Source organism: Protopterus annectens, chromosome 17.part0 (genome assembly GCF_019279795.1).
Source record: "Protopterus annectens isolate FY-2018-M chromosome 17.part0, PAN1.0, whole genome shotgun sequence".
Classification (NCBI taxonomy): domain Eukaryota; kingdom Metazoa; phylum Chordata; order Ceratodontiformes; family Protopteridae; genus Protopterus; species Protopterus annectens.
The window spans coordinates 423,561,405-423,587,139 of NC_056751.1; the positions used below are offsets into that span (position 1 = coordinate 423,561,405).

General features: G+C 36.8%; 1 protein-coding gene across 2 annotated transcripts in view; it reads right to left on the reverse strand.

Annotated features, from left to right (window-relative positions):
* The window catches only part of EMC10 (ER membrane protein complex subunit 10), a 1,014,047-nt gene that overhangs the window by 821,263 nt on the left and 167,049 nt on the right, over window positions 1–25,735 (reverse strand). For both annotated transcript variants that reach the window (XM_044059486.1, XM_044059487.1), the window contains exon 3: window positions 2,935–3,047. In XM_044059486.1, the coding sequence (XP_043915421.1) occupies window positions 2,935–3,047 (113 nt within the window). The remainder of the gene's footprint in view (window positions 1–2,934; window positions 3,048–25,735) is intronic.

Here is a 25,735-nt window from a genome sequence, read left to right on the forward strand (position 1 = left end):
ACACACATTCATTATTATGCCCTGGGCATCACACATGACCTGGCAGTTGATGGAGGGGAAGCCCTTGCGGTTAATGTAGGCCCTACCCCGCTCACCAGCTGGTGCTTTGATGCGTATATGCGTGCAGTCTATTGCACCCACTACCTCAGGGCATTCCGCTATTTGCTGGAAGAGACGCATATTGCTGGCCAATACCTCACGGGAATTGGGGAAATATACATGATCACCGACATGTGCTGACATGGCATCCAGGAACTAGTGCAATACCCTGGATGCTGATGCCTGTATTATCCCCATCATATCACCAGTTGGTCTCTGGAAGGTACCAGTTGCTTGTATTCTTAGGCCAACACATACCTTGGTTTCCACTGGGATGGGTTCCCCTCAGTTGGTTCTGTGTGTGAGGCATGGCCTGCACAGCTCAACAATTTGCTGTAGGAGGTCTCTGTCAACTCTAAAGCGCTCCACTATCTCCAGCTCATGTAACCCCTGGTAGGTGACCCTGGGCCTGTACACTCGTCTCCGTCTCCTCATTGTGGGTTGTCCAGCATTTGCATAGTCACCACCCTCAGCATGTTGCATATGTCTCCTTATAACAGCTATGGCAGCCCCTAGCATTTTTGGTCTGAGTGAAGCTTTTTCAGTTTTCACTTCTAATAGCTTACTCCTCTGTTGCAGTGTATCTTGAGAGAAACATACTGCACTGTTGTCTGCAGAGGTTTAAGTGCTGGGCTGGGCTACTGTTCTGCCTGCGTAATTGCCTGCTTCTGATTGTTTTCACCTGCTAGCTCTGCCAGTATTCCCTGCTAGCTTCCTATTATTTCTTCTGCTTCCTTTTTCCTTTCTGTTTCCTCAGGGGGGAGCGACGAGCATCAAGCGCAAACACGCTCACAGCGGCCAACACGCATGCACACATGCTTAGACGGACTAGAATCTGCTTATTTGGGTTAAACTACGCGCACATCAGCGCAAACAAGCTTACAGGTCTTTAAACAGGCTCCTACATGCTTACTCCAGCTTAAACACGCGCACTCATGCTTACATGCGCGCACTCTATCTTACTCGCGCATCCACGCACGCACACGTGCGCATGCACGCCCAGCAAGACACTTTGGTGTTATCCATAGTGTACACCTTCCATTTCTTGGCTTTCCCATGCCTACTTGCTGACACTCCTCTTTCCATGATGTGTCACTGACATCTTTCACATGCCACTGTGTTCCAATGAGCTTCATTTCATTCATACATACCCCCCTGTGATGTCACCTATCTCCTACTCTGTTACTCCCCCTTATCCTACTCCTACACTCCAGGGAATGTGCTCATTTGCTATGTTACAGTGTGCTTCACTATCCTACCACTCATTTACATAGGATTGCCTACTAATGCTTCGTTACATGTCTTACACTCAGCTTCCCCCCTTAGCAACCCCTATTTGGTGGCCATGTTGTTTTCAGCCTGCTATTCCCTTACATTGTAAATTCATGCTTTGCATAAAACCCACCTTTGTGGGTTTTAAATTTTTATTTTTCTGTTTTTTTATAGCGCAGCCCGTTTGCGCGGCGCTGCGCTGTCTTTAAACATCGCCGAAAAAAATAAATTTTTATTTCATTTTTGCATCGGGGTACGTTACCAGTGGCCACATATTTGGCCATTGGCATGCTGCCTGAACGTATGCAACCTTTATTTGGAAATGAAAAGGCTCCATTGTGTTATTTGCAGAACGGTACTCAGTTGCCAACTGAGTACATTTCTGCAGATAACACAGCTCTTACACGGGCAGGTTTCTGCTTCCTGGAGCGCAAAATTACCTCATTTGCATGCCTTTCGGCTGCAAGTGAGGTAATTAGCATATCCACGCCTTGTCCGTGTAAGAACCGTTTTAGGTGCTCTCTTACACGCAAATACAGGCTGTTCCTGGATCGCTATGGCTGCATGGAGTCTTACACTACTCTTAGACTCTGTGCAAGCCATCGTGAATCCTGCCCTATGTCTTTTATACTGCCGTTCTTCCAAGTCTTCACCAATTTGTTTTAAGTACCATTATTTTACTTGGCAATCAAGTCAAACTAAAAATGGTTGTTCTTTGTCTCTACCTTGTTGCCACATTTATAAAAGGGTCAAGTCCTCCTCAAGTCACATGCAGCATGATCTGTTAAATGTGGTTATCAGCATCTGTATGAGGTGAATCCTCTCTGGAATTACTACATTGTTTACCCTACATTACAGGAATTCTTTTAGTGGTCTTTTCTAAGGAAGCTTATCTGTGTTGCTTCCCAATTTAAACACCCCCCATTTCTGTCAATACTACAGAAAAAAAATCTTCTGTTTTTCTGTCTTTCTAGAGCCCTTACTCCATCTTCTCCCATTTATCATGCCAACAAACACTCCCTTCATTTTAACTTCTTAATGTAGTTCTAAAACAGTACGACAATTTTTTTCTTTCTAATTTTAAGCAGCACATGAAAATAACTAAATTTTACTACACTGGTTGAGCTTTACATTTATAATTTTAATGATTTGACAACCACCATTGACTATAATGTTTCATGGCAATGATTTTGTAATGCTTATTAATTTTCTTTTCATATAGGAATATCAATGATAAAGTGAAAAAAGGATAATTCCAGTTTAAACCATGCTTGCCCATCTCTTCACATGAAGCACACTTTGTATTCCCCATCACCTGGTGTTTTTTATGGCATCAGCATTCCATTTTCGAAGGCTGGGTTTCAATACAGTTAACACTGCTTCTGTGCTACACAAAAGTATTCAAGTCATTGTTTTATATACATTTGAATAAAAATGGATACATTTTCTTTAACACTGCCATAAAATAACACAGCTTCTAAAATTAGCATTAATCAGATACTTTCTAGTTTATATTTATTTAGATCATGGGCAAAAGAAAAGTAAGTTCAGATAAGGACATACCGACAGTTTGTGTCTCTCTTCCTCTGTTAACTGCTTCTGAGAAACTGTGATGTAACTGTCACCACTAGGATACCACTGTAAAGTGCCTCTCTTTTTAAACTGAATGCTGTCATCTAAAGAAAAGAAAACAATTAGCAGACTACATATAAAGCATAAAACGATCACAAAACCAGACAAGAAACATGAATTCCACATCGTAACCAACAGTACAAACTTGTTGAACATACAGATTTAAAGGAGCACTTGGTCAATGAAGCAGTGATCCGACCAGCTAACAATTGTACAGAGCTCAGAACAACATTTTAAATTAAGATGCAAAATAACATTGCCTTTTTCATACAAGAAATGTAGTGTTAACCAATTATTACCAAGTTTGAAATTTAAAATATTAAAATCAACCAAACCAAAGAGTAAAAATGTCAGACAAACCATTCATTAAAAACAGCAAGAAATACTCAGCCAAGCTAGAGTTTTCACTGTGTGTACCCCCTAAATCTTCTGTAACGGAGGTCCATGGGATATATGCAAATGACCCCTTAAGAACATAAAGTGTTTCAACGGGTCTATATTAGATCAGCGAACGCTGATTGATCGAGTTTATGTAAGCGAAAGCTTACAATCTCGAACTGTCAGATCAGCGATTTTTTTCCTGCTAGATAATGTCTTTTTATTTGAAAAGAAGCTTTTAGAACAAAAGTGGGTCAAGATTCAAAGTGACACCATTGATTTTAAGAATGGACATGTGTTTCAATGGCCTAGGGCAGATCCTGTAAGGACCCGAGGACGTGGTTTGAGTACTCTGAATAGACGTCCTAGCTTTGTCAATGATAATGTAAACAATATTGTCAATACTGTTAACACTGGACTAACAAATGACAATGCAGCAGGCATAAATGTAAATAAACATAATATTGTTTCTGCCGATACTGTATCACATGTCTCCACGAATGTTAGCCTAGCTTTATCCATCTGTGAAGAGGGAAGAATTTCTAATATGGTGGACATCTGTGATAGCAGGGCAGATGCATCTAATGAATAAGGCACACATGCCATAGTGAATACGGTTAACTTACAAATTCCTGATGGTATTTCAGTTATTAACTCCCAGTCAGTGATAGAACAACTGCCTGTAGTTAGGAGGAAAGTCCCCACAACAGGACAGTTAGATAGAACTAGTGAGCATATCCCTTTCCCCATTAACGAGGTTTACAGGGGCAGGAGAAACAGATCTATAAGCAGGGGCAGGCAGAAACGCAAGGTGTCGGCAGAACAGCATGTGGGCCCGACACTTAAGAAGATGTGGGAATAAATTCCCAGACAATAGTCTGGAATATCTCAAATAGAATACTGACTACAGATGAAGTCAGTGTCCTTAACAAGGGGCTTTCATTTATACCTTCTGGTAAGAGTAATACAACTGATCTAGTCATTGATATGAAGGTGTTTGTACGTAACATACAGCTTAAGCTAGACTATGGACAACAATTAGATACTAGTAGCAACCCCAAATATGAGAAACCTAGTTTATATGCACCAGTACTGCACCCTTTACTAGATGCTTTCACTAAAATGGTAGAAGACGATCTACACAAATTGAGTGGTGACAATAAGAAGAAGAAATGGTTTGGCAACTTAACCCTGAGTCAGAGGACTGCCTTAAATACACTGATAAATGATGACAAAATAGTTATTAGACCTGCAGACAAGGGGGGACCGGTGGTGGTACTTGATAGAATTCAGTATGAGGAAACTATGTCACAGATGTTAAGTGATGGAATGTACTATTCCACTACACATGGACGAAGTGGAGACACACATTAGGAGGATATTTAATATGCTAGAGGATTTACTTATGAGCAGAGTGATAGAATATGATCTATATGTATTCTTTACTGTAACACATCCATGGATCCCGGTTATCCAAGGACTACCCAAGGTCCATAAAGATTAATTTAATCTCCCTATGAGACCTACTGTAGCAGGGAGGGGATGGGTCACTGAGCCACTGTCCTTGTATATAGAGAAGCAGCTAAGACCTATAGTGGTCCAATTGTCACATATCTTGAGAGATACCAAATAGTTCTTGCTGGATTTATACAGTCGAATGACCACGCTACCATCAGGTTTGAATTTAATCCTTGTGACATTGGACGTCCAGTCACTGTTTACAGTTGTACCTAACCAAGATGGGGTAGAAAGTATACACAGATGTTTAAGAGGAAATAGCAATTATGCCCATTCACAAATTGATATGATTTGTGCCTTACTTGAGGTTGTATTAGAAAATAACATCTTTATGTTCAGTGGCGTAATATACATCCAGAAGGATGGCGTAGCTATGGGCACTTCTTGTGCCAACAGCTACGCCAATCTGGTCATGGTAGATTGGAAGAAAGAAAAGTTATTTGCCTTGGATAGTTTCACTGAGCATGTGATCTTTTATAGACGTTTTGTGGACGACGGGTTTCTTTTGTGGACAGGTTCAGACACTGAATTACAAGGTTTCAATGATGAAAATAACTCACTGACACATTATTTGAATTTTACGATGGAGAATTCTGAACAGTGGATATCCATTTTAGCTGTATATATAGAGAAGTTACCGAACGGGCTACTCAACACTGGAGTTTATAGGAAGCCTTGCTATAAGAACTCCCTTCTTCACAGGGGGAGTATGCATCCCAGTTATGTTTTTAATAACATAGTGAAGGGGCAGGCCATACGTGCATCATGTTTGAACCAAACACAGACCGGGTTTGAGAGAGAACTATCCCATCTATGTGAAAGGTTAGCAGACAGGTCTTATAGTCTGATAGAGATTAATGCAGGTATTGGGAGGGCCCAGTTGTTGAGAGACAATGTTGCACAACCTTATTTTTCAGACAGGAGTGATCCCACCTGTCTTGGTACAACCGAGCGTCCAACCACTTGGAAATCTACAGTCAGAGTATCCCTTAACTATACACAGGACATTGGGCCAGATAAAAATATCTTCCATAGGAATTGGGGAGTCTTAATGGTGGATCCTGAGTTAACAGGACTAGTAGGTAATGGAACCTCATTTTGTCTACAGGAATAAGAGGAATTTACAGAGACTATTATGCTATCCTAGAGGTTCTAGTGGTCTGAATGAGCTTTATGCATCTATAGGCAGGCAACCATGCAACAAATGTAACTTTTGTGAATTTGTTTGTGTAGATTCTTATTTCACACATCCCATCACCCTACAATGGTTTGACTTTAGAGTAACTGCTACTTGTAATACACAACATGTGGTTTATCTGGCCAAGTGCATAGCCTGCACAGTGTTTTATGTAGGAAAAACTGATAGACGTCTAAGGGACAGGATTAGGGGACATCTGTACAATATACGTATACAATCTCCTAACAATGCACTATCGAAGCATATGACACACACTAATGACCAGCATAGTTTTAAATTCCAGGTTCTACAAGTGAACACACCCAGCATCAGAGGTGGAGACATCAGAAATTACACAGAGAAAATAGAAGTTGACTGGATCACCAGGTTAAGGGCAGATCAGAACCCAGGTCTTAATGATAAAGTCTCCATCAAGCCAGCTTTGAAAAATAGGAGACAGATAGTCAGATGACACCATATACATTGTTATAACCAATGTCCCTTTCTGATGAGATTTTATGTTGAATTTAGATTTTTTTATACATTTTAAATTATATACAACTTGAATATATTTAAATATATTTTTTATAAATGGAAATATTTTTTAAAAACTGCTTTATTTTTGTAAGCCGAATTCAAATATCTATTCTTACTTATGTTTACATTTTATATTTATGAATGCATTTATGTACGTTTTGATTTCTATTTTTAGGGCATGCTTATGAGATGACTTTTTTTCTGTTTAGTTTTTAAACAGATTAATTGTAGGAAGTGATGTCATATCTAGGTGGCTATATATTCTTTGTGTCCCCTTTTTTGTATGTATTAAAGGTCTGAGGAAGCCCAAAAGGGTGAAAGTGCTAACCTAACTCTGCACAATAAATCTTTCTTCATTTTAAACTTCGTCCATTGGATTTATTGTAGTTTACTACTTGGAATGTTTTTATCTTAGCACTTTATTTTACATCGACAGCCTAGGATTGTCTCTGAGCTTTCTGTTTGGGTTTACATTAAGTGTTCTGTTGTATTTTTTACTAAAACAGGCTTAATACTCTCAGTATTATTGAGACCAAGTTCAGACTCTGCAAACAGTCTGATAATCCATTCATATTCTTTGTTATCAAGATGATGGCATATTTGGACTTGTGGGTGGTTCCACGAGGGCTCCGAATCCTGAAAATGCCTTCTTATGCAAATGTATACCCAAAATTATTAAAATGCTGACAACAGTTAAATCTAAAGCTTAGCTTAGACTATATGTCTTTGATGAATGAACAGTTTGTTTCCATTGAGGATGATTTAAAACAAGAAATTATTAAACTGGAGAGAGATTTGTTAAATATGCCATGTTTCTCTTCTTTGGTTGATTTATATCAAAATATGCTGGACCGAGTGCAGTTGCTGGATGATAAATTTGAAGCTACTAAAAGGCATAAGCTCCTGAGAGATGTAAATTACTTCAGAGTGGGGCATATATTTTCCTGGCCTGAAACGGAGAACCAAACAAAACTGTTGGGCAGGCAAAAAGGGCCATTGTACCAACTGGATGGGTTTTCCTTGAGGGAAGAGCCTGTAAGAGTAAATCAAGAGGTCCAAGCAGTGCAGCAGACCCCGCAACAGGAAGAGCAGCACCTAGATCTGTCCACTTCTGTAATAGTTACTAGTTTGAACATGGCAGCTCAAAGTGAAGCAAGTGAATCTGTGAATGCTGTGACGACATCAGAAAAGAGGGCTGCACAACAAACAACTTTACACTTGACATCTACACAGAAGTGTTTTCAGCTGAATCTGCTGGAGAAGGTTATAACATGACAGAGAAGTCCCTCACGAGGACAGTCGCAGCAGAGATGGCGTCTGAATGGAACCAAGAGAAAGAACAGCAATCCATTGTATCACAGCAGACTGCACGAAAGCAGCAGACTTAAACAGAGGTATCTTGAATTTGTCAGATTTTGATTTGTCTCATGCTTACATTTCATTGTTAGAAAAAGGGCTAAAGTTTATTCCGAACAGTTCTGATGACGTAGTGGCAGCACCGACTCATCTAAAACTATTTGTGAGAACTTGGAACTTAAAATTGCTGTTTAAAAGTGATGTTCAGACTGATACTGAGTTGTATAAAATGAAGTACATTTGTACCGATTAGTAACCCAGTCCTGACAACATTTCATAATGTTTGTAAGAATGAAATTAGGCATCTATATGCCAGGGAATTTAAAAAGAAATATTATATTTTAAAGTACAATGAATATGAAGCAATGAGAAGTTTAGAAAATGATACTAGTTTCATCATTAAACAAGCCAAGGGTGGGGCCACAGTGATTATGAATCGATTAGAATATATGGCCTCACTGAGGCTGTTGTTAAAATGATGAAAGTACTTTTAAGAAGATTTCTTTTGTTGATGTTACAAAATGTATTAGTGATGTAAACATGGTTATATATGACTTGCAACTAAATGGTGGCATCAATATTGAACTATTTAACTATCTTACAGTGCCCTGTCCTAGGATACCTCAGATATACGGTATACCCAAGATCCATAAATCTCTCACCAACCCCCCAATGAGACCCAATGTCTTAGGGAGGGGCTGGGTGACTGAGCCGTTACCTGTGTATCTGCAGAAAAGGTTGGGTTTGTTTTTGCAACTATATCCAAGTGTAGTTAAAGATACTTCAGATTTCTTGAAAAAGCTAAAGAAATGGAACATTAAAAGAAGTTTAGAAGGAGATACCTATTTGTTTGTAACAGTGGACATTACTTCACTATTTATGGTTATTCCGAATGAATATGAGATTGAAGCCATACGGTAATTTCTGAATAATGAAATATGTATGCCAGCAATGAATTAGAAAATGTTTGTTTATTATTAGATCTTGTTTTAACAAAAGATGCGCTTCTTTTTCACAATGAGTCATACTTACAGCAGGCAGGGGTGGCCATGGGGACATCAGTGGCCAACACGTACGCCAATTTGGTACTTGGGAAAAGACGTTTATTTATAGTGATAGACATGTTTTGAATAGGAAAGTCGAATTTTATCAAAGATTCGCAGAAGACTGTTTTTTGTGTGGAGGGGGAATATATGTGAGTTAGTTGAATATGTTTCTTATCTAAACGGTACAACAGATTTTCTTGAATTTAAGATGACATACTCTGAGAATGAAATAGTGATTTTGGATGTGCGTCTGGAGAAAAAATTAAATAGAATTGAAACCAGTATTCATAAAAAAGTAGTGCATGCTTGTCGCTATGTACATAGACAAAGCATACATGCACCCCATGTATTCTCAGGAATAATGAAAGCCCAGTTAAGTAAGTGCTAGTAAACTGAATATGAATGATTTCAGATTTAATGAGCAGTTAGATGAAATGGTTAATGAATTTATAAATATTGGGTACAACCGGGTACAAGTTCTTTAAAGGTAGTGAAGGGGTGAAAATGGATAGGAGTACCTCCCTGCAACCTATATTTTTGAGGGATGAGGAGGAGGTTGTACAAAGGGTAGTTCAGCCTAGTAAAATTAGATATATAACAACCGTCCATGTAAGAACTTTTGACATCAAAAGAATTGTACAAAAAATCTGGATCATTCTATTAGCTCTACCTGAGTTGCAGGCTATTCTGGATAAAAAAACCCTACTTCTCCTATAGTAATGTTAGAAATTTAAAGAGAAGGCTGTGTTATAAGGATTTTAACCAACCAAGCAACAAACAGCTACAAAATATGGAACTTTTAGATGTCTGAACTGTAGCTGTTGTAATGATATTTTAGTACATAATAGTAAATTGTTTGCCCACTCTGTTACTAATATGCAGGACATATTTCCTATCTCAGCCAACTGTAATACTAGCAATGTGGTTTACCTTACTACGTGTGAAATTTTTATCATTTTATGTGGGTAAAACCACTAGGAGGTTGAGAGATTGTATTATTGAACATAAGTCAGATATAAGAAGGAAGAATGATAAAAATGCTTTAAGTAGACACATTATAGACAAGGGTGAGGACCACTTTTTTAAGTTCAGGGTAATAGATGCAGTAACAAAAGGGACCAGAGGGCGTGATTTAAATAATCATCTTGAGAACAAAGAATATGAATGGATTATCAGGCTGTTTGCAGAGTGTGAACCTGGTCTGAATAATACTGTGAATATTAAGCCTGTTTTAGTAAAAATACAAAAGGGACCAGAGGGGGTGATTTAAATAATCATCTTGAGAACAAAGAATATGAATGGATTATCAGGCTGTTTGCAGAGTGTGAACCTGGTCTGAATAATACTGTGAATATTAAGCCTGTTTTAGTAAAAATACAACAGAACACAATAAGAAGTTACGTCTTACCATAACGTTCCATGTTAGTTGTCTTCTTCTCGCCTTCTTTCTTGCTGGATGGGTTCACACACATATATATATACATATATAGAGAGATGGCTAAGTAACAAGAATAATTTTGAGGGACTGATAAATATTAAAATACTGCAGAATAGGGGGGATCTCACAGAAAAATAATTGCAGCAATTGCAGAATGCTAAACAGAAAATAAGGAATTACCTCGATAATATGGATGAGTTTAGAAAGATTGTTGTTAAGCAACTGTTTTTTTGATAACTCAAGAGCACAAAAACTTTTAGCATAACAACTCGGGCAACAGAAAGTAGAAAGGGCTGCTGACAAGCTTAGGGAGGCTATAACAAAGAAGATAACAAGAGATCTTTGTAGAGGTACTAGAAGTATTTCGGAAATTTTATGAAAGGCTTTATAAAGCAGAGAAATATGGAAATCAAGAAAAGGTACAAGTGGAATTGTTTATGGAAGAATTAAATATACAGCATCTTCAGTGCTACAAATCAAAGGTAGATGAGGCTCAATTATTAATAGCTAGGATAACAGCAGATGGGATAAAAATGGTGAAGTATAACCAATCAACAGGAAAATCCCCAGGAATAGATGTTACTCCTGAAGAACTTTGGAAGCTAGGAGGGAAAAATGATAAAGATCTAGAAGGTTTTCTTTTAACAGATTTTAACAGGAGGAGGAGAAGCACCAATATCCTGGAAGAAAGCAGTAGTGGCTGTAACACCTAAAGAGGGTAAAGACCCATCAGCTGCAGCTTCATACTGTCCCATTTCAATCCTAAACCATGATTATAAAGTGTTTATGTCTATAATGACTAAAAGAATGGCAAAGGTGATGCTAAAGTTGATGGATATGGATCAATGTGGTTTTCTGGAGAGAGGCAAACATTTGACAACATTAACAGAACACCGATGATCCAGAAAGAAGCACAATGTAAGAAAATACCACTAATGTTGGTAGGTCTAGACAGAGAGAAAGCATTTGTCAGAGTAAGCTGGGAAGTTTATGAGCAAGACAACTGAAGCATTTGCATTCCCTGATAAAATTAAAAAGTTGATTAAGACGATATATGAGGGATCAGAAACAAAAATTATAGTGGGTGGGTTCCTCTCTGATAACTTCTGTTTGAGCAGAGAAACCAGGCAAGGGTGGTCTCTTTCCCCTTTATTTGCATTATATTTAGAACCTCTGGCAAAGAAAATAAACTCAGAAAATGAAGGATGTAATTGGTGTGGTAGTCAAGAAAAGCTGGCTTTATTTGCAGATGATATTATTTTATACCGGATAAAACCAGAAAAGGACATTTCAGTGTTGTGGAACATTTTGAGGCAGTTTCAGATCTTTTCAGGAAACAAAATTAATGCAGCAAAGGCAATAGCTGTAAATTATGTGCCCACACACAAATTGGTGCAGCAATAACCATATTTATGTGGAGTTGATAATATGGAGCATGGATTAAAAAGGATTCTGGTGTGGCAGCTAAGGATATATAGGAACAGGCTAAAGAAACGGTAATACAAACACTGAGAAATTAGACACACTGTTATATGGATATGGAAAGCAAAATACAAGCAGCAGAAATGTTATTAGTCCCTTTAGTTTTATACACGGGGCAGGTATATTTTTATTTACCAAAGGAGAAGTTGTGGATAGCAATTAATAAAGAGTTGAAGGACTTTATCTGGAATGGGAAGATGGCAAGTGTCAAATGGGATTAGCCAATTCTTCCAACAGAATAAGGCAGTTTGGGATTACCAAATCTGAAGGGGTATTTCAGAGCTACACAGTTAAGGCTCCTATACACAGCGCAAGCAGAAAAAAGGAGTTATCTACTCACCATAGCATTCTATCTGTATTGTCCATTTTCATTCAGCCTCAACATATAGGCTCAGATCCGATCCTCGGATTCGACTTGGCCACTCTTTCTTTACAGCTTGTGACCTACTGAAAACTCTTGAGCTCCTCCCTTACCCATAATGCTATAGTCCCCCTCCATAGCTCAGATTTTGTTTGCTGCTTTTACTGCTAAATAACAATGTAAGTAATAATAATTATATGAGAAAATACTATCTGGATCTCAAAAGAGGAACTTTGGTTCCTCCAGTTTCCTCTCATTCTTCCACGTCATAAATATGAATGGTAGGGGGATGGAGGGATCAGAGTGGAAGAGGAATGAAAATGGACAACAGAGATGGAATGTTATGGTGAGTACATAACTTCTTTATCTGATGTTGTCAATTTTCATTCATTCCTAATCATATGGGACAGAGTCCCCCAGCTACCCGAATCCCGGGAGGAATCAGAAAGAATATTCTGAAGTACTGCTGAGCTGAAGGCTGCTCTTCCTTTAGAGATCAGATCAACTTTGTAGTGAGCAATAAAGGTATGAAAATTAGCCCAAGTGGCTGGAGCGCAAATATCATCCATGGAGTATATGGACAGAAATAGTGAAGAGGTTGCCATGAATTTAGCTGGCTGAATGAGCCTTAAAGGTTTTGGCAGGGACAAAACCAATTTAATCTAGGAGAAGGAATGCAATCAGCCAATTAGCTAAAGGTATGTTGATAATTGGCTTTCCCAATCTCGATTTTGAAAAGGAGACAATTAATTGGTATGATTTTCTGAATTTCGTCAGTTCTATGCAGATAGAAATGCAATTGTCTGTAAACATCCAACAACTGCAAAATGTATTTCCCTTTGTTGGAAAAATTTGGAAGAATACTGGAAGGTTGATAGAGTGATTAATATTTGATCATGACACCACCTTAGGAAAAAGATGTATTGGTTCTTAAGCACACTATCTTTATGAAATCAAATAAGTGGGATTGGAAGACAAGGCTTGCAGATCTGAAACTCTCCTAGCTGATGTAATAGCTAACAAAAATATTGTTTTCCAAGTTAAAAACTTTAATTCACATTTTGCAGCTGGTTCAAATGGTGATCGAGTCAGTTCAAATCCCACTGTGGACTATGATCTTTAAAGGCAAGTTTCAGTAAAAAGGTTCCTTTTACAAATGCCTTACATAGTTGCGGTAAAGCTAAGGAAGAAATGCCAACTCCGACATGAAAATTAGAAACAGCAGCTAACTGTACTTTAACTGTTGATGAAGTGGCCCCTTCATTAAAAATAGTAGCTCTAAAAATAGTGGCTTCTTCTGGAAACTAAGTGCTTTGGGCAGTCTTTCCCAAGAAGTGCCCCCCACCCCCACTCAAATTGGGATGCGTTCATAGTCACTATGGCTTTGGGTCGATGAAGTGTGAAAGGGCGGCCTTGCAAAATACTCCACTACCCAAGATACCTTTTGCATGCCTGAGTTGTTTTGATCTGGGTGACAAAAGTTGGTATATGATGGACCGCTGAATTGCCAGGGTCCATTGAGGAATTTTCATATGGTATCTTCCAAACAGAACCAGAACTATGGCAGCAGACACCAATCCTAAAGCCTACAGAATCAGCCGGGCTGACAGTGAAGAATTTTGAATTATCTTTTTGACTTGAAATCAGATAGTTTGCACCCTTGGCAGGGAAGGGAGGCTGTCATTGATACCTTGTCGAACAAGGCTCCTATGAATTATAGTACTTGAATTGGTTCTAGTTGAGATTTGTTGAGACTGGCAAGTTGGTCACAAGTACCGGAAACTGCACTGATAATCCAAAAAAAGGTACAAGCCAGATAAGCCAGTCCCAGATGATTGTTTATTCCGCAAATCCATGAACCAACACTGATAAATCACACTTCAAACCAAAGTACATTAACGTAGTATAAAATATCCTAACGTTTTCATCGTATCACTTCATCAGATGAATACCACAATCAAAACTGACTGTTTAAACAGAAGTTTAAAACGTTGACATCCAATGAAAATACAAAAACAATTAAAACTTTGTTTAAATTGTGATGTGTTTGAAATATTTTGTTAAATGCTAAACATATGCCATATATATACACATTTAAAAAACTGAGAATATAATTCTAAAAACTAAATATTCACTGTCAGGACCTGATTTTATGCATCAATAAAATCAATAAAATAATAAAGAATTGAATTATATGTAAATGAAAGTGTGTCAAGTATATGCAATAAAACAGCTCCATCTGTTGGTGAAAGTAAAAAGTATTCTTAAAACATGAATATACGTTTCCAATGTTTCCCTAAGTTGTGATATGGATAACAAGAGTGAAAGCCATAACTGTTCAGTACTAAGTCCTTGAAACATATTATAAACAAATGTCATGTTAAAACATTTTTAAAAACAATAAATAATGTAAATAATATAGATACAAAGTAATAGTTTAAAAATATGAATGATATTGTATGTGAGTGCATATGTGTTTATTTTATAACTTAGCAGCCCTTAGTTTCAAAACGGGCTTTACAGATAGCATGTCATTAAGGCCTGGGGGATGACTGGTGTCTAAAACCAACTGCCAGTACAATTCCCTATATTCTAAACGGGTCTCCCAAAGACCACCCCTAGGGTCTATGGGTACTACCTCAATAACAAAGAACTTAAAATTAGCTTTCTCACAGGTTAAAGTATGTTTAAATAAAGCATTATTGTCGTTCTTTTTCCTTATATCATAACCATGTTCATAAATTCTTTGTTTTAACAGTCTCTCAGTTTTGCCTACATAAAATGAAACACATGAAGCACATAAGGCTAAATATACCACCCCTGAGGTGTTACAGTTTGCAAACCCATTTGTATTAATGTATTTGTTTCTCCTTTTTATATGATGGGTCTCAAGGTTCAACATATTACAACAGTAACCACAAATACCACACTTGTGTCCCTTTCTTGTTGTTGTCATATACATTGTGTAAATACTTATGTGCACCTCCTTCCAAAATATTTTTTAAATTACATCCTTTTTTATAAATATACTGCAAAGGTCTCTCAAAAATAACTTCTAAATCTGAAATTTTTGCAAATCTAGACCATTCAGTGCTTATAACTTTTTTAATTACGTTGGTTTCACCCGTATAAGTCATAGTAAAAGCAGACGAAAATTTCTGCTCTGTGTTAACATGTCCTGAGTTTACAATTTCCGTGTTAGTAGTGGGCAATCTTATGCCTAAAATAGGAAATCTATTGCTCCTACCATCCTTTACTTGTGCATAAATTTCTGTTAACATTTAATTTGGATAACCTCTAATTTTAAACATATCTATAATGATTTCACTTTCTTCTTCAAATTCCTTGTCCAAAGAGGTCATTCTACTTGCTCTAACTAGTTGACCTTTAAAGACCCCTCTCTTTTGGTGTGGTGGGTGGGCGCTATTAAAATGTAAATAAGAGTTAGAAAAGGTTGATTTTCTGTGTATTCTGGACTTAAATTCATCTGTTGTTCTAACTAAATTAATGTCTAAATATACCAATTAATTGTCGTTAATTTGATGTGTAAACCTCAGAAAGTCAGTAGTTCCAGTAATATATTCAAGAAACTCTACAAATTTAGTTTCTGAGTCATCCCAGAATAAACAAATATCATCCAAGAAGTGCCCATATAGATTCCAACAATTGTAATATTCTGAGGAGAAAACATATTTTTTCTCCCAGTATAACATAACAATATTGGCATACGTGGGCGCACAATGTGCCCCCATTGCCACACCCTTTAACTGCTTAAAATATTTGCCTTGAAAGAATATAAAATTGTTTTTTAACACAAGGTCCATTAATACAAGACATGTTCGAAATGTTTTAAAAGGAATAGTGTGAGTGTCTGCTAGGAGTTCTTCAAACCAAACCAGACCTGTATTGTGAGGAATACAAGTGAATAAATCTATCACGTCAAGAGTAATGAAACTTTTTGTGTTGATCAATGAATTGTCAATAAGTCTTAAAAAGTCCCAGGAATCTTTTAAAATGGTCTTGTTTTCCAAAATAACCGATTTAAGTTTAGAATCTATGTATTTAGCCAAAGGTGCAGTCACTGAGCCTTCAGCCGAAACTATTGGTCTCAGTGGAGGATCAACTATGTCTTAGGGACTTTTGGTTTTTCGACAGTCAAAAAATTGTATGTACTTAAATCAATCAATCCTTCAAAAAGTAAATCATTTAAACACACCTGTATTTTCCTGTAAGCTATGTGTATTTCATTTAATGACACCCTAGCATAAGTTTCTTCATCATTTAGAATATCCAGCATTTTACCCTCATATGTAATATAATCCATGAAAACAGCACCACCACCTTTATCCGGTTTCATTATTCTAATATTCTTGTCGTCTCTACAGCCTTGTAAAATTTCCCTTTCTTCTGTTGTAAGATTGGGGGTTACTCTACTGTGTTTTAAATGCTCCCTCAGTTCTTTTTCCACTAGTGTTTCAAATTTTTTTAACTGAGGGTGTAAAGGTGGATTAAAAGTGCTTTTTCTGGTCAAAGGGTTTTTTGTGTGTCTTTTTTCTTGGACTGAAAAGAATATTTCCAAATTTTTTTGTCGAATAAACAACTTAAGGTCAACTAGTAAATTAAAAATATTAGTCTTAACCTTTGGTATAAAAGTGAAACCTTTTGATAATAAAGCAAAGTGTTCCTTGCTAATCTCGGTGTTATTGTAATTAAAAATATTAAATCCTTGATAAGTACTAATATTACCATTCCTTAAAATTTCATTAGTAGAATTTACTTCCAATAATCATTTTTCGTTGTTGTTGTTGGGTCCCATAATTTCTGTCTGTGGGGACCATAGTTGTACCTGTAATTCACTGGTTCCTTTCTCTTTAATCTCTCTGAACGTCTCGGGGAAGGGTGGTCCAAAGGGACCTGTCTATCTAGGTTTTCATGGTTTCAGAATATAAAATGCCAAACAGTACAATGAAATAATCCGATCTCACCAATAAGCGAAAACACTCCACCAGTCGTCTCAAGAATCCAAGGTTAAAAAATGGTTTTAATCCACACAGAATGCCACAGGACAACAGTAAATTGACATCCAACAGTCACGTACCATGCACGACACAATACAGGATACAATAAATACAGCTAGATGAGGCTAAAAGTACATATGTCCAAGATTTAAAAAGGACGCCAAAAGACTGAAGCAAACGTTAAGCGCTTTCAACCAATGTATATGGTCTTCATCAGAACTATTGAAAGCCAATGCTCCACAGTTTAAATAAATTTCTTGGCGCCAAAATTCAGTTGTAAATTAAAGTAATAGTGTCCCAAATATGTTAAGTCAAATACAAACACTATTACTAATACAAGTATAAATAACTATTTCCAAAGCGTAACATGTTCTAACTTAACCTAAGGATATTCCATAATTGTCTAATGTTCTATTTTTTTCTTTTTTTTCCCGTACAAGAATAGATTAAAATTAATATGAATCTATTTGTAAACATAAACACTCCGTCTGTTCAGATGTCTAATGCGCATGGAATATGTACATGCAATTCCATTCAGCTGTCATGAAATTATATATACACCCTCGTAAACAATAAGTCCTAATTATAAAAATTGTCTACGAATTGTGTATATCGTTAAAATATACTATAACAGTATTAAATGTTCAAAATACACATCGGTAATGACTGATACCTCAGAAGTCATAAAAATATACTCGTAATGATACAAATCTACATAATGACGAAAAACATCAAACCTAAACGTAAACATTCTTACTAACACTAAAAACCATTATACAGAATAAATGCAAATATCATTCAAATAAGACATTGCAAGAGGTTATGCTTATTTTCAGTTGTGAAAAATATTACACAGTACTTCATGAGTATAAAATACAAATGTATATTCTAGTATTATATAATCTAATAATACGAAACAGAAATAAATATAGAATTATATAAAAAATTAAATGTCAATAAATACTGTATATATTGTTATAATTAAGTGTATACTAAGGCCTAAAGTATAATAAATGTAAAAGATGATGTCGGTGATAATAGTTGATGAGTATACCCTAAATGTCCTAAATTAATCTGTTACCTCTGTATATGGAACTCTAATATTGGAAAGTATATGCTATGTATGTACTTAAAAATATATGTAAAAAAATATATTGAAATAATAAAGTAAAAATCTTATATACAAAAAATGTAAATTGTAAATAAATTGATGTTAAGAATTATAAACCGTAGCTTCCACTTGTACCCGTAGAACTATTGTTTAAGATGATTCGACTACTATGAAATAGTTCACGGTGATAAGTAAAATTGTAACGTTCACAACAGTAAGGATTTAGTTGATATAAAATCGTTTAACCCTGGTGGCGTAGTTGCATCAAGATAAATTTGCCACCATGTCTCACGAAATGCTATCAGACCTTTTATATCACCTCCCCTAGGGTCATTTTTGATGACTTCCAAAATGAAAAATTTGAAAGTGTGTTTCTCTCCACAAAGTTCAATATGTCTATACAAAGCATTTGTTTTGTCCCTATTTTTAATGCAATAGGTGTGATCATAAATACGTTTTTTTCAAACTTCGTTCAGTTCTTCCCACATAATAAGCAGTACAGTACTGACACATGGCCAAATATATAAACTGTTTGGTATTACAATTACCATCCTTTCGTTTAATGAAAGTCATGTCCATTGTCAATATTGATTTTATCTTGCGTGGACATATAAGAACATTGATTACATGAACCACATGAAGTACTGTGTAATATTTTTCACAACTGAAAATAAGCGTAACCTCTTGCAATGTCTTATTTGAATGATATTTGCATTTATTCTGTATAATGGTTTTTAGTGTTAGTAAGAATGTTTACGTTTAGGTTTGATGTTTTTCGTCATTATGTAGATTTGTATCATTACGAGTATATTTTTATGACTTCTGAGGTATCAGTCATTACCAATGTGTATTTTGAATATTTAATACTGTTATAGTATATTTTAACGATATACACAATTCGTAGACAATTTTTATAATTAGGACTTTTTGCTTACGAGGGTGTATATATAATTTCATGACAGCTGAATGGAATTGCATGCACATATTCCATGCGCATTAGACATCTGAACAGACGGAGTGTTTATGTTTACAAATAGATTCATATTAATTTTAATCTATTCTTGTACGGGAAAAAAAAGAAAAAAATAGAACATTAGACAATTATGGAATATCCTTAGGTTAAGTTAGAACATGTTACGCTTTGGAAATAGTTATTTATACTTGTATTAGTAATAGTGTTTGTATTTGACTTAACATATTTGGGACACTATTACTTTAATTTACAACTGAATTTTGGCGCCAAGAAATTTATTTAAACTGTGGAGCATTGGCTTTCAATAGTTCTGACGAAGACCATATACATTGGTTGAAAGCGCTTAACGTTTGCTTCAGTCTTTACGCCCTTTTAAATCTTGGACATATGTACTTTTAGCCTCATCTAGCTGTGTTTATTGTATCCTGTATTGTGTCGTGCATGGTACGTGACTGTTGGATGTCAATTTACTGTTGTCCTGTGGCGTTCTGTGTGGATTAAAACCATTTTTTAACCTTGGATTCTTGAGACGACTGGTGGAGTGTTTTCGCTTATTGGTGAGATCGGATTATTTCATTGTAGGTTTTCATGGTTGTCTTCGCCCTCCCATCTGTCCTTATAATTGTCACTGAAAGACATGTTCTGGGAATTGCTGTTTTCTTTATATTCCCTAGGCCTTGGATAATGTATCTGTTTACTATATTTATGAACATCTCTATCTTTTTTAACTTTCTCTCTTGTATCTTTTTACATCTTGACTCAATGTTGGCTAACATATTAATGTATCTGTTTTTTTCTGTTTCAACCGAAAATAACAAATCATTCACTATTTTGTTGTTCACAGTTTCAACCTGATGAAAAACGACCTCCATTTCAAGCTCATTATTCCATATAATGGCTCTCATAATGTCCATACCACATCTATCAAACGCTCTTAATAAATCTTTATGAAAATCAGATCCCTCTAACATTATTCGGGTATTTACAAACCCGTAAACCTTTTGGAACTATATTTAAACTTAGACAATGTTTTAAATATGCATTGTCCATTTCACAGTTCTTGTATTTATGCAGTAATATGTCCAATTTGTTTAACATCGTGGCATAAGAACCATTGTCGCCATGAGTAGTATTTTGTACTTTCGTAGAAAAGTCTATTTTAAAATCTAAAATGTTTTTAAAAAGTCTTTTTGTACCGGTTGGAAATGAATTGTTTAATTGTCCTTCTCCCTCAGCACTTACATTCATTGGTTCACCTGCATTCGCGCCAGAACCTACAAAAGTGAGTGCAAGAAACCCATCCAGACTACCACGTCGAACCTGTCCACTCTGTGCTGCCCTGTTATCCTTTCTAGAGTCTTTGTTACCAGTATTTGTTCCTTCCTTCGAAGCTGAACATTTTAAAAGTTCCTGGTTTCCAGGTAAACCGGATCCATTAGCAAGCACCATTAACAATTGGCTGAGGGGAGTGAGAAGGTTGACCAGCTGAGATACTTGTCCAATGAGCTTTCGCAGCTCACCCATAGTGGTTCTCTCAAAGCTATTTGCCTCGTTGGAAACACCGGAACCGGCCATCGAGTCCATGACCACGAAATAACCACGAAACAAGCAAGTTGGTCACAAGTACCCGAAACTGCACTGATAATCCAAAAAAAAGGTACAAGCCAGATAGCCAGTCCCAGATGATTGTTTATTCTGCAAATCCACGAACCAACACTGAAAAATCACACTGCAAACCAAAGTACATTAACGTAGTATAAAATACCCTAATGTTTTCGTCGTATCACTTCATCAGATTAATACCACAATCAAAATTGACTGTTACTGTTGTAATATATTGAACCTTGAGACCTTCATATAAAAAGTAGAAACAAATACATTAATACAAACGGGTTTGCAAACTGTAACACCTCAGGGGTGGCATATTTAGCCTTATGTGCCTCATGTGATTCATTTTATGTAGGCAAAACTGAGAGACGTTTAAAACAAAGAATTTATGAACATGGTTATGATATAAGGAAAAAGAACGACAATAATGCTTTATTTAAACATACTTTAACCTGTGAGAAAGCTAATTTTAAGTTCTTTGTTATTGAGGTAGTACCCATAGACCCTAGGGGTGGTCTTTGGGAGACCCATTTAGAATATAGGGAATTGTACTGGCAGCTGGTTTTAGATGCCGGTATCTGTAAAGCCCATTTTGAAACTAAGGGCTGCTAAGTTATAAAATATACACATATACACTCATACACAATATCATTCATATTTTTAAACTATTACTTTGTATCTATATTATTTACATTATTTATTGTTTTTAAAAATGTTTTAACATGACATTTGTTTATAATATGTTTCAAGGACTTGGTACTGAACAGTTATGGCTTTCACTCTTGTTTATCCATATCACAACTTAGGGAAACATTGGAAAAGTATATTCATGTTTTAAGAATGCTTTTTACTTTCACCAACAGATGGAGCTGTTTTATTGCATATACTTGACACACTTTCATTTACATATAATTCAATTCTTTATTATTTTATTGATTTTATTGATTCATAAAATCAGGTCCTGACAGTGAATATTTAGTTTTTAGAATTATATTCTCAGTTTTTTAAATATGTATATATATGGTATATTTTTAGCATTTAACAAAATATTTCAAACACGTCACAATTTAAACAAGGTTTTAATTGTTTTTGTATTTTCATTGGATGTCAACAATTTAAACTTCTATTTAAACAGTCAATTTTGATTCTGGTATTCATCTGATGAAGTGATACGACAAAAACGTTAGTATATTTTATACTACGTTAATGCACTTTCGTTTGAAGTGTGATTTATCAGTGTTGGTTCGTGGATTTGCGGAATAAACAATCATCTGGGACTGGCTATCTGGCTTGTACATTTTTTTGGATTTGTTGAGACTGATTGTAATCCTTAGGTGAGAGCACAACTGGAGTACATAATCTCTTACTTTGATCAGTAGATGCCTGGTCAGAGCGCTAATGAGCCGGTCGTCCAGGTCAGGAAATGCTTGGAATCCCTGCAATCTCAAGTGAGCTAAACTAATGGAATGCATCTGGAGAACACTCTGGGGGCTGTGGTTAGGGCTATAGGGCAGTGCTGTGAATTGGTAATGACTGGCTGCTAGTTGGAAGTGTAGGTATCTCCTGGACTGTCTGTTCATTTTTATGTGATAGTAATGCATTCTGAAGATCTGCTGAGTTGGTCAGGAAAGGCAAAATAAACTGAACCATGACCAGCCAAAACTTTGGATGACTTTTTCTAGCACCTTTCTTTTTTCTAGTGCTGCTGGTTTCCTGTGACTGGGTGGGACATCAGGAAATTTGGTTACTGTTGGGGGGGGTGAATTATATAACCTCTGGAAATAATCCTCTGCACCCATGTATCTTCTGTAATGCCTAGCCAGAATCTCTGGTACAGAGATAGACAGACAACCTCGGACTACCTCCAGAGTAGACAATCAGGCCTCAGGAGTGCTGATAGGGTCTCTGTTGGAGAAGGAATCTCTGGACCCCTGGTTTTGCGGGCCTCCTCTACTACATTAGCAGCATCTTCCACTAGAGTTCGCCCTATGGGAACTATCTCCATGTGGATCATGGAAATGTCACTGGGATTTTCTGAACCACATTTTCCGTTGAGTTGAGAAGGTTCTTTCAGGAGGCAAAAAACATATGGCCACTGAAGACAGAGTCTTACCATCCGGCTCACACCTGTATAGTGTGTTCTTCACTTTGGGGCCTACCAGGGGGGGCTAGAATTGTTTGAATTCTAGAACAGAATACCTTCTCTACCACCTCAAAGGCAGAATGACCAGGGAGAAGGAAGCAGATGGAGCCAGTTCCCTCTGACCCAAAGTAAGCCTACCCAAGACAAGCAGGTGCCAAAAGGCTCCAACAACTTCAGAGGCAACTCTAGCACCTCGGAGCCAACAGCAGTGCTTTGGCTATGATAGTTATCCAGCTCGGATACATTCTGAGCCGTTCCACTCACAGAAGGTATTGGACCCAAAGATACCGCCATCTTCAGATCCAATATAGGCTTTCCCGGAAGGCTTGGACCCAAAGGCTCTGAAACCGAAGGACAGATTGGAGAAAGAGCCAAGATGGGTGGAGTAACACTAGTGAAGGTCTACAACCCAAGAACAAACGCTGCAATGAAACAAAACCTCAACAAAGAAGGCAGCCACACCAGTCCAGTAGTTAAGGCAGATACAGCTCACAATCAGGCAAAATAATCCAAAAAGTTTTTATTTAACGTGTCAAAAAAGACTCCAGCAGTAAACTCCACACACGTTTTCGTCTATTGGAAAGACTTCATCAGATACAACAATATCCTGCATTCAAACAGCTTAAATACGTTAGCAAAAACACTAATTGATTAATTAATGAATCAGTTTTAAAATATTTAAAGTCAAAGGGACTCATAAAAAGCATTTTCCAACAAATGAAGGTGCCAAAATGAATTAGAATATAACAAGTACATCCTAAATTACTTAAACCACAAAGATAGAATATAAAATTAAAATTGAAAAACTAACTAAAAAAATTATTTAATATGAACTTATGAAATTCATAAAACACATAACAATATTAATTTACTTGTAAAATCAACAAAAGAATAATGCAAATAATAAAAACAAAACAACTTAGGCACAATTTACCTAAATATATTGTGCCTTAATTTTTAAATACGGAACAATCGAAATAGATTCATTAAGACCGGGGGATCTGTTAGCCTCCAACAAAATCTGCCAGTAGGTTTCTTTATGGGCAAGGCGTGCCTCCCATGGACCCCCCCTAATGTCCTTTGGAACTACCTCCAGGACAAAGAACAAGAACTTAGCATTATTGCATGTGGTGGTATGTTTATACAAGGCACTGGTGTTTTTGCACTTAGAAATATCGTAGATGTGCTCATATATACGTCTAGAAAATAACCTTTCGGTTTTGCCAATGTAAAACACTGGACATTGTTGGCATATGACCAAATAAACCAAAACACCAGTCTTGCAATTGTAATGACCCCTGACCTTAATGTCCCTACCTCTACTTTCCAAAAACACATGACTGGCCTGAAGTATATACTTACAGGAGGAACAATGACCACACTTGAAAACCCCTAAATTAGGTCTGGAATGCAAGATGGAAACATCTTGTTGTTCTAGGGTTTTTTTGATGTTTATACCCCTTCTAAACACAGTTTTAACATCCTTACCCTTAAAGGTATCTAGGTCAGTCAACTCCTTAAACGTGCCCCATTCCTTTTCCACAATCTCTCTTATGTGGGAGGCATTTCCACTAAACTGGGTAATAAAGGTAAAACTACTTGCAAACTGGTCAGTTTTATTAGACATAGAACTATCTACGATGTTAACACTAGACGTACCCAATATAGGAGCAAATCTAGATGACCTAGCCAAAGTAACCTCCTTTTCATCAGCCTTAATCAATGATACAGGGTAACCCCTTTCCAAAAATAGATTTTGTAGTATACCACATTCCTGCTGATAATCTACATCTAGGGAAGTCATCCTGGAAATACGAACGTATTGCCCCTTCAAAATCCCTCTTTTTTGGAAATTCGGATGGGAACTCTGATAATGTAAATAACCATTGGAAAATGTGGGTTTACGATAGATACTAGATTTGAACCCACCATCAACCATGGTAAGTGTCACATCCAAATAGTTTACACTATGTTCGAAAATGTGATGTGTAAACTTTAAAAAATTGGTGGTGTTATGGATGTACTGAATATTTCGCTATGTCATCCACGGGACCCGTCCAAAAAATACAAACATCATCAAGGAATCGAACATAGAAATTCCAAGATTTAGAAAAGGGGCTATCCAGGATGAATTTCTTTTCCCAAATGTACATAATAATATCATCTCTGAAACCGAAGGACAGATTGGAGAAAGAGCCAAGATGGGTGGAGTAACACTAGTGAAGGTCTCCTGACCCAAAGAGGTAGGAGCTGGGAGAAATCCCATCTGTATCTATGCTGACAGAGTATCTATGCTGACAGAAACTTCCTCATCATTCTATCCACATTTGCCTCTGTAAGACTCCTGGAAGAATGGGAAGAAGCAGCCAAAGATAAAGATCTAGAGTGTCAGTGTCTCTCTAAGAAGGGGGATTGTCAGTGTCTCTCTAAGAAGGGGGATCCTAGCCGAGAGGGGACTGGGTCGAAAGAGGAGACATACCTGGTCCAGGGAAGTTCTTTTGGCTCTGTGAGTACTGGATCCAATGAGGCAGACCTTGTATTTGAATCAGTCAGATCAGAGGATTTTGTCTTCGAATCCAACTGTTT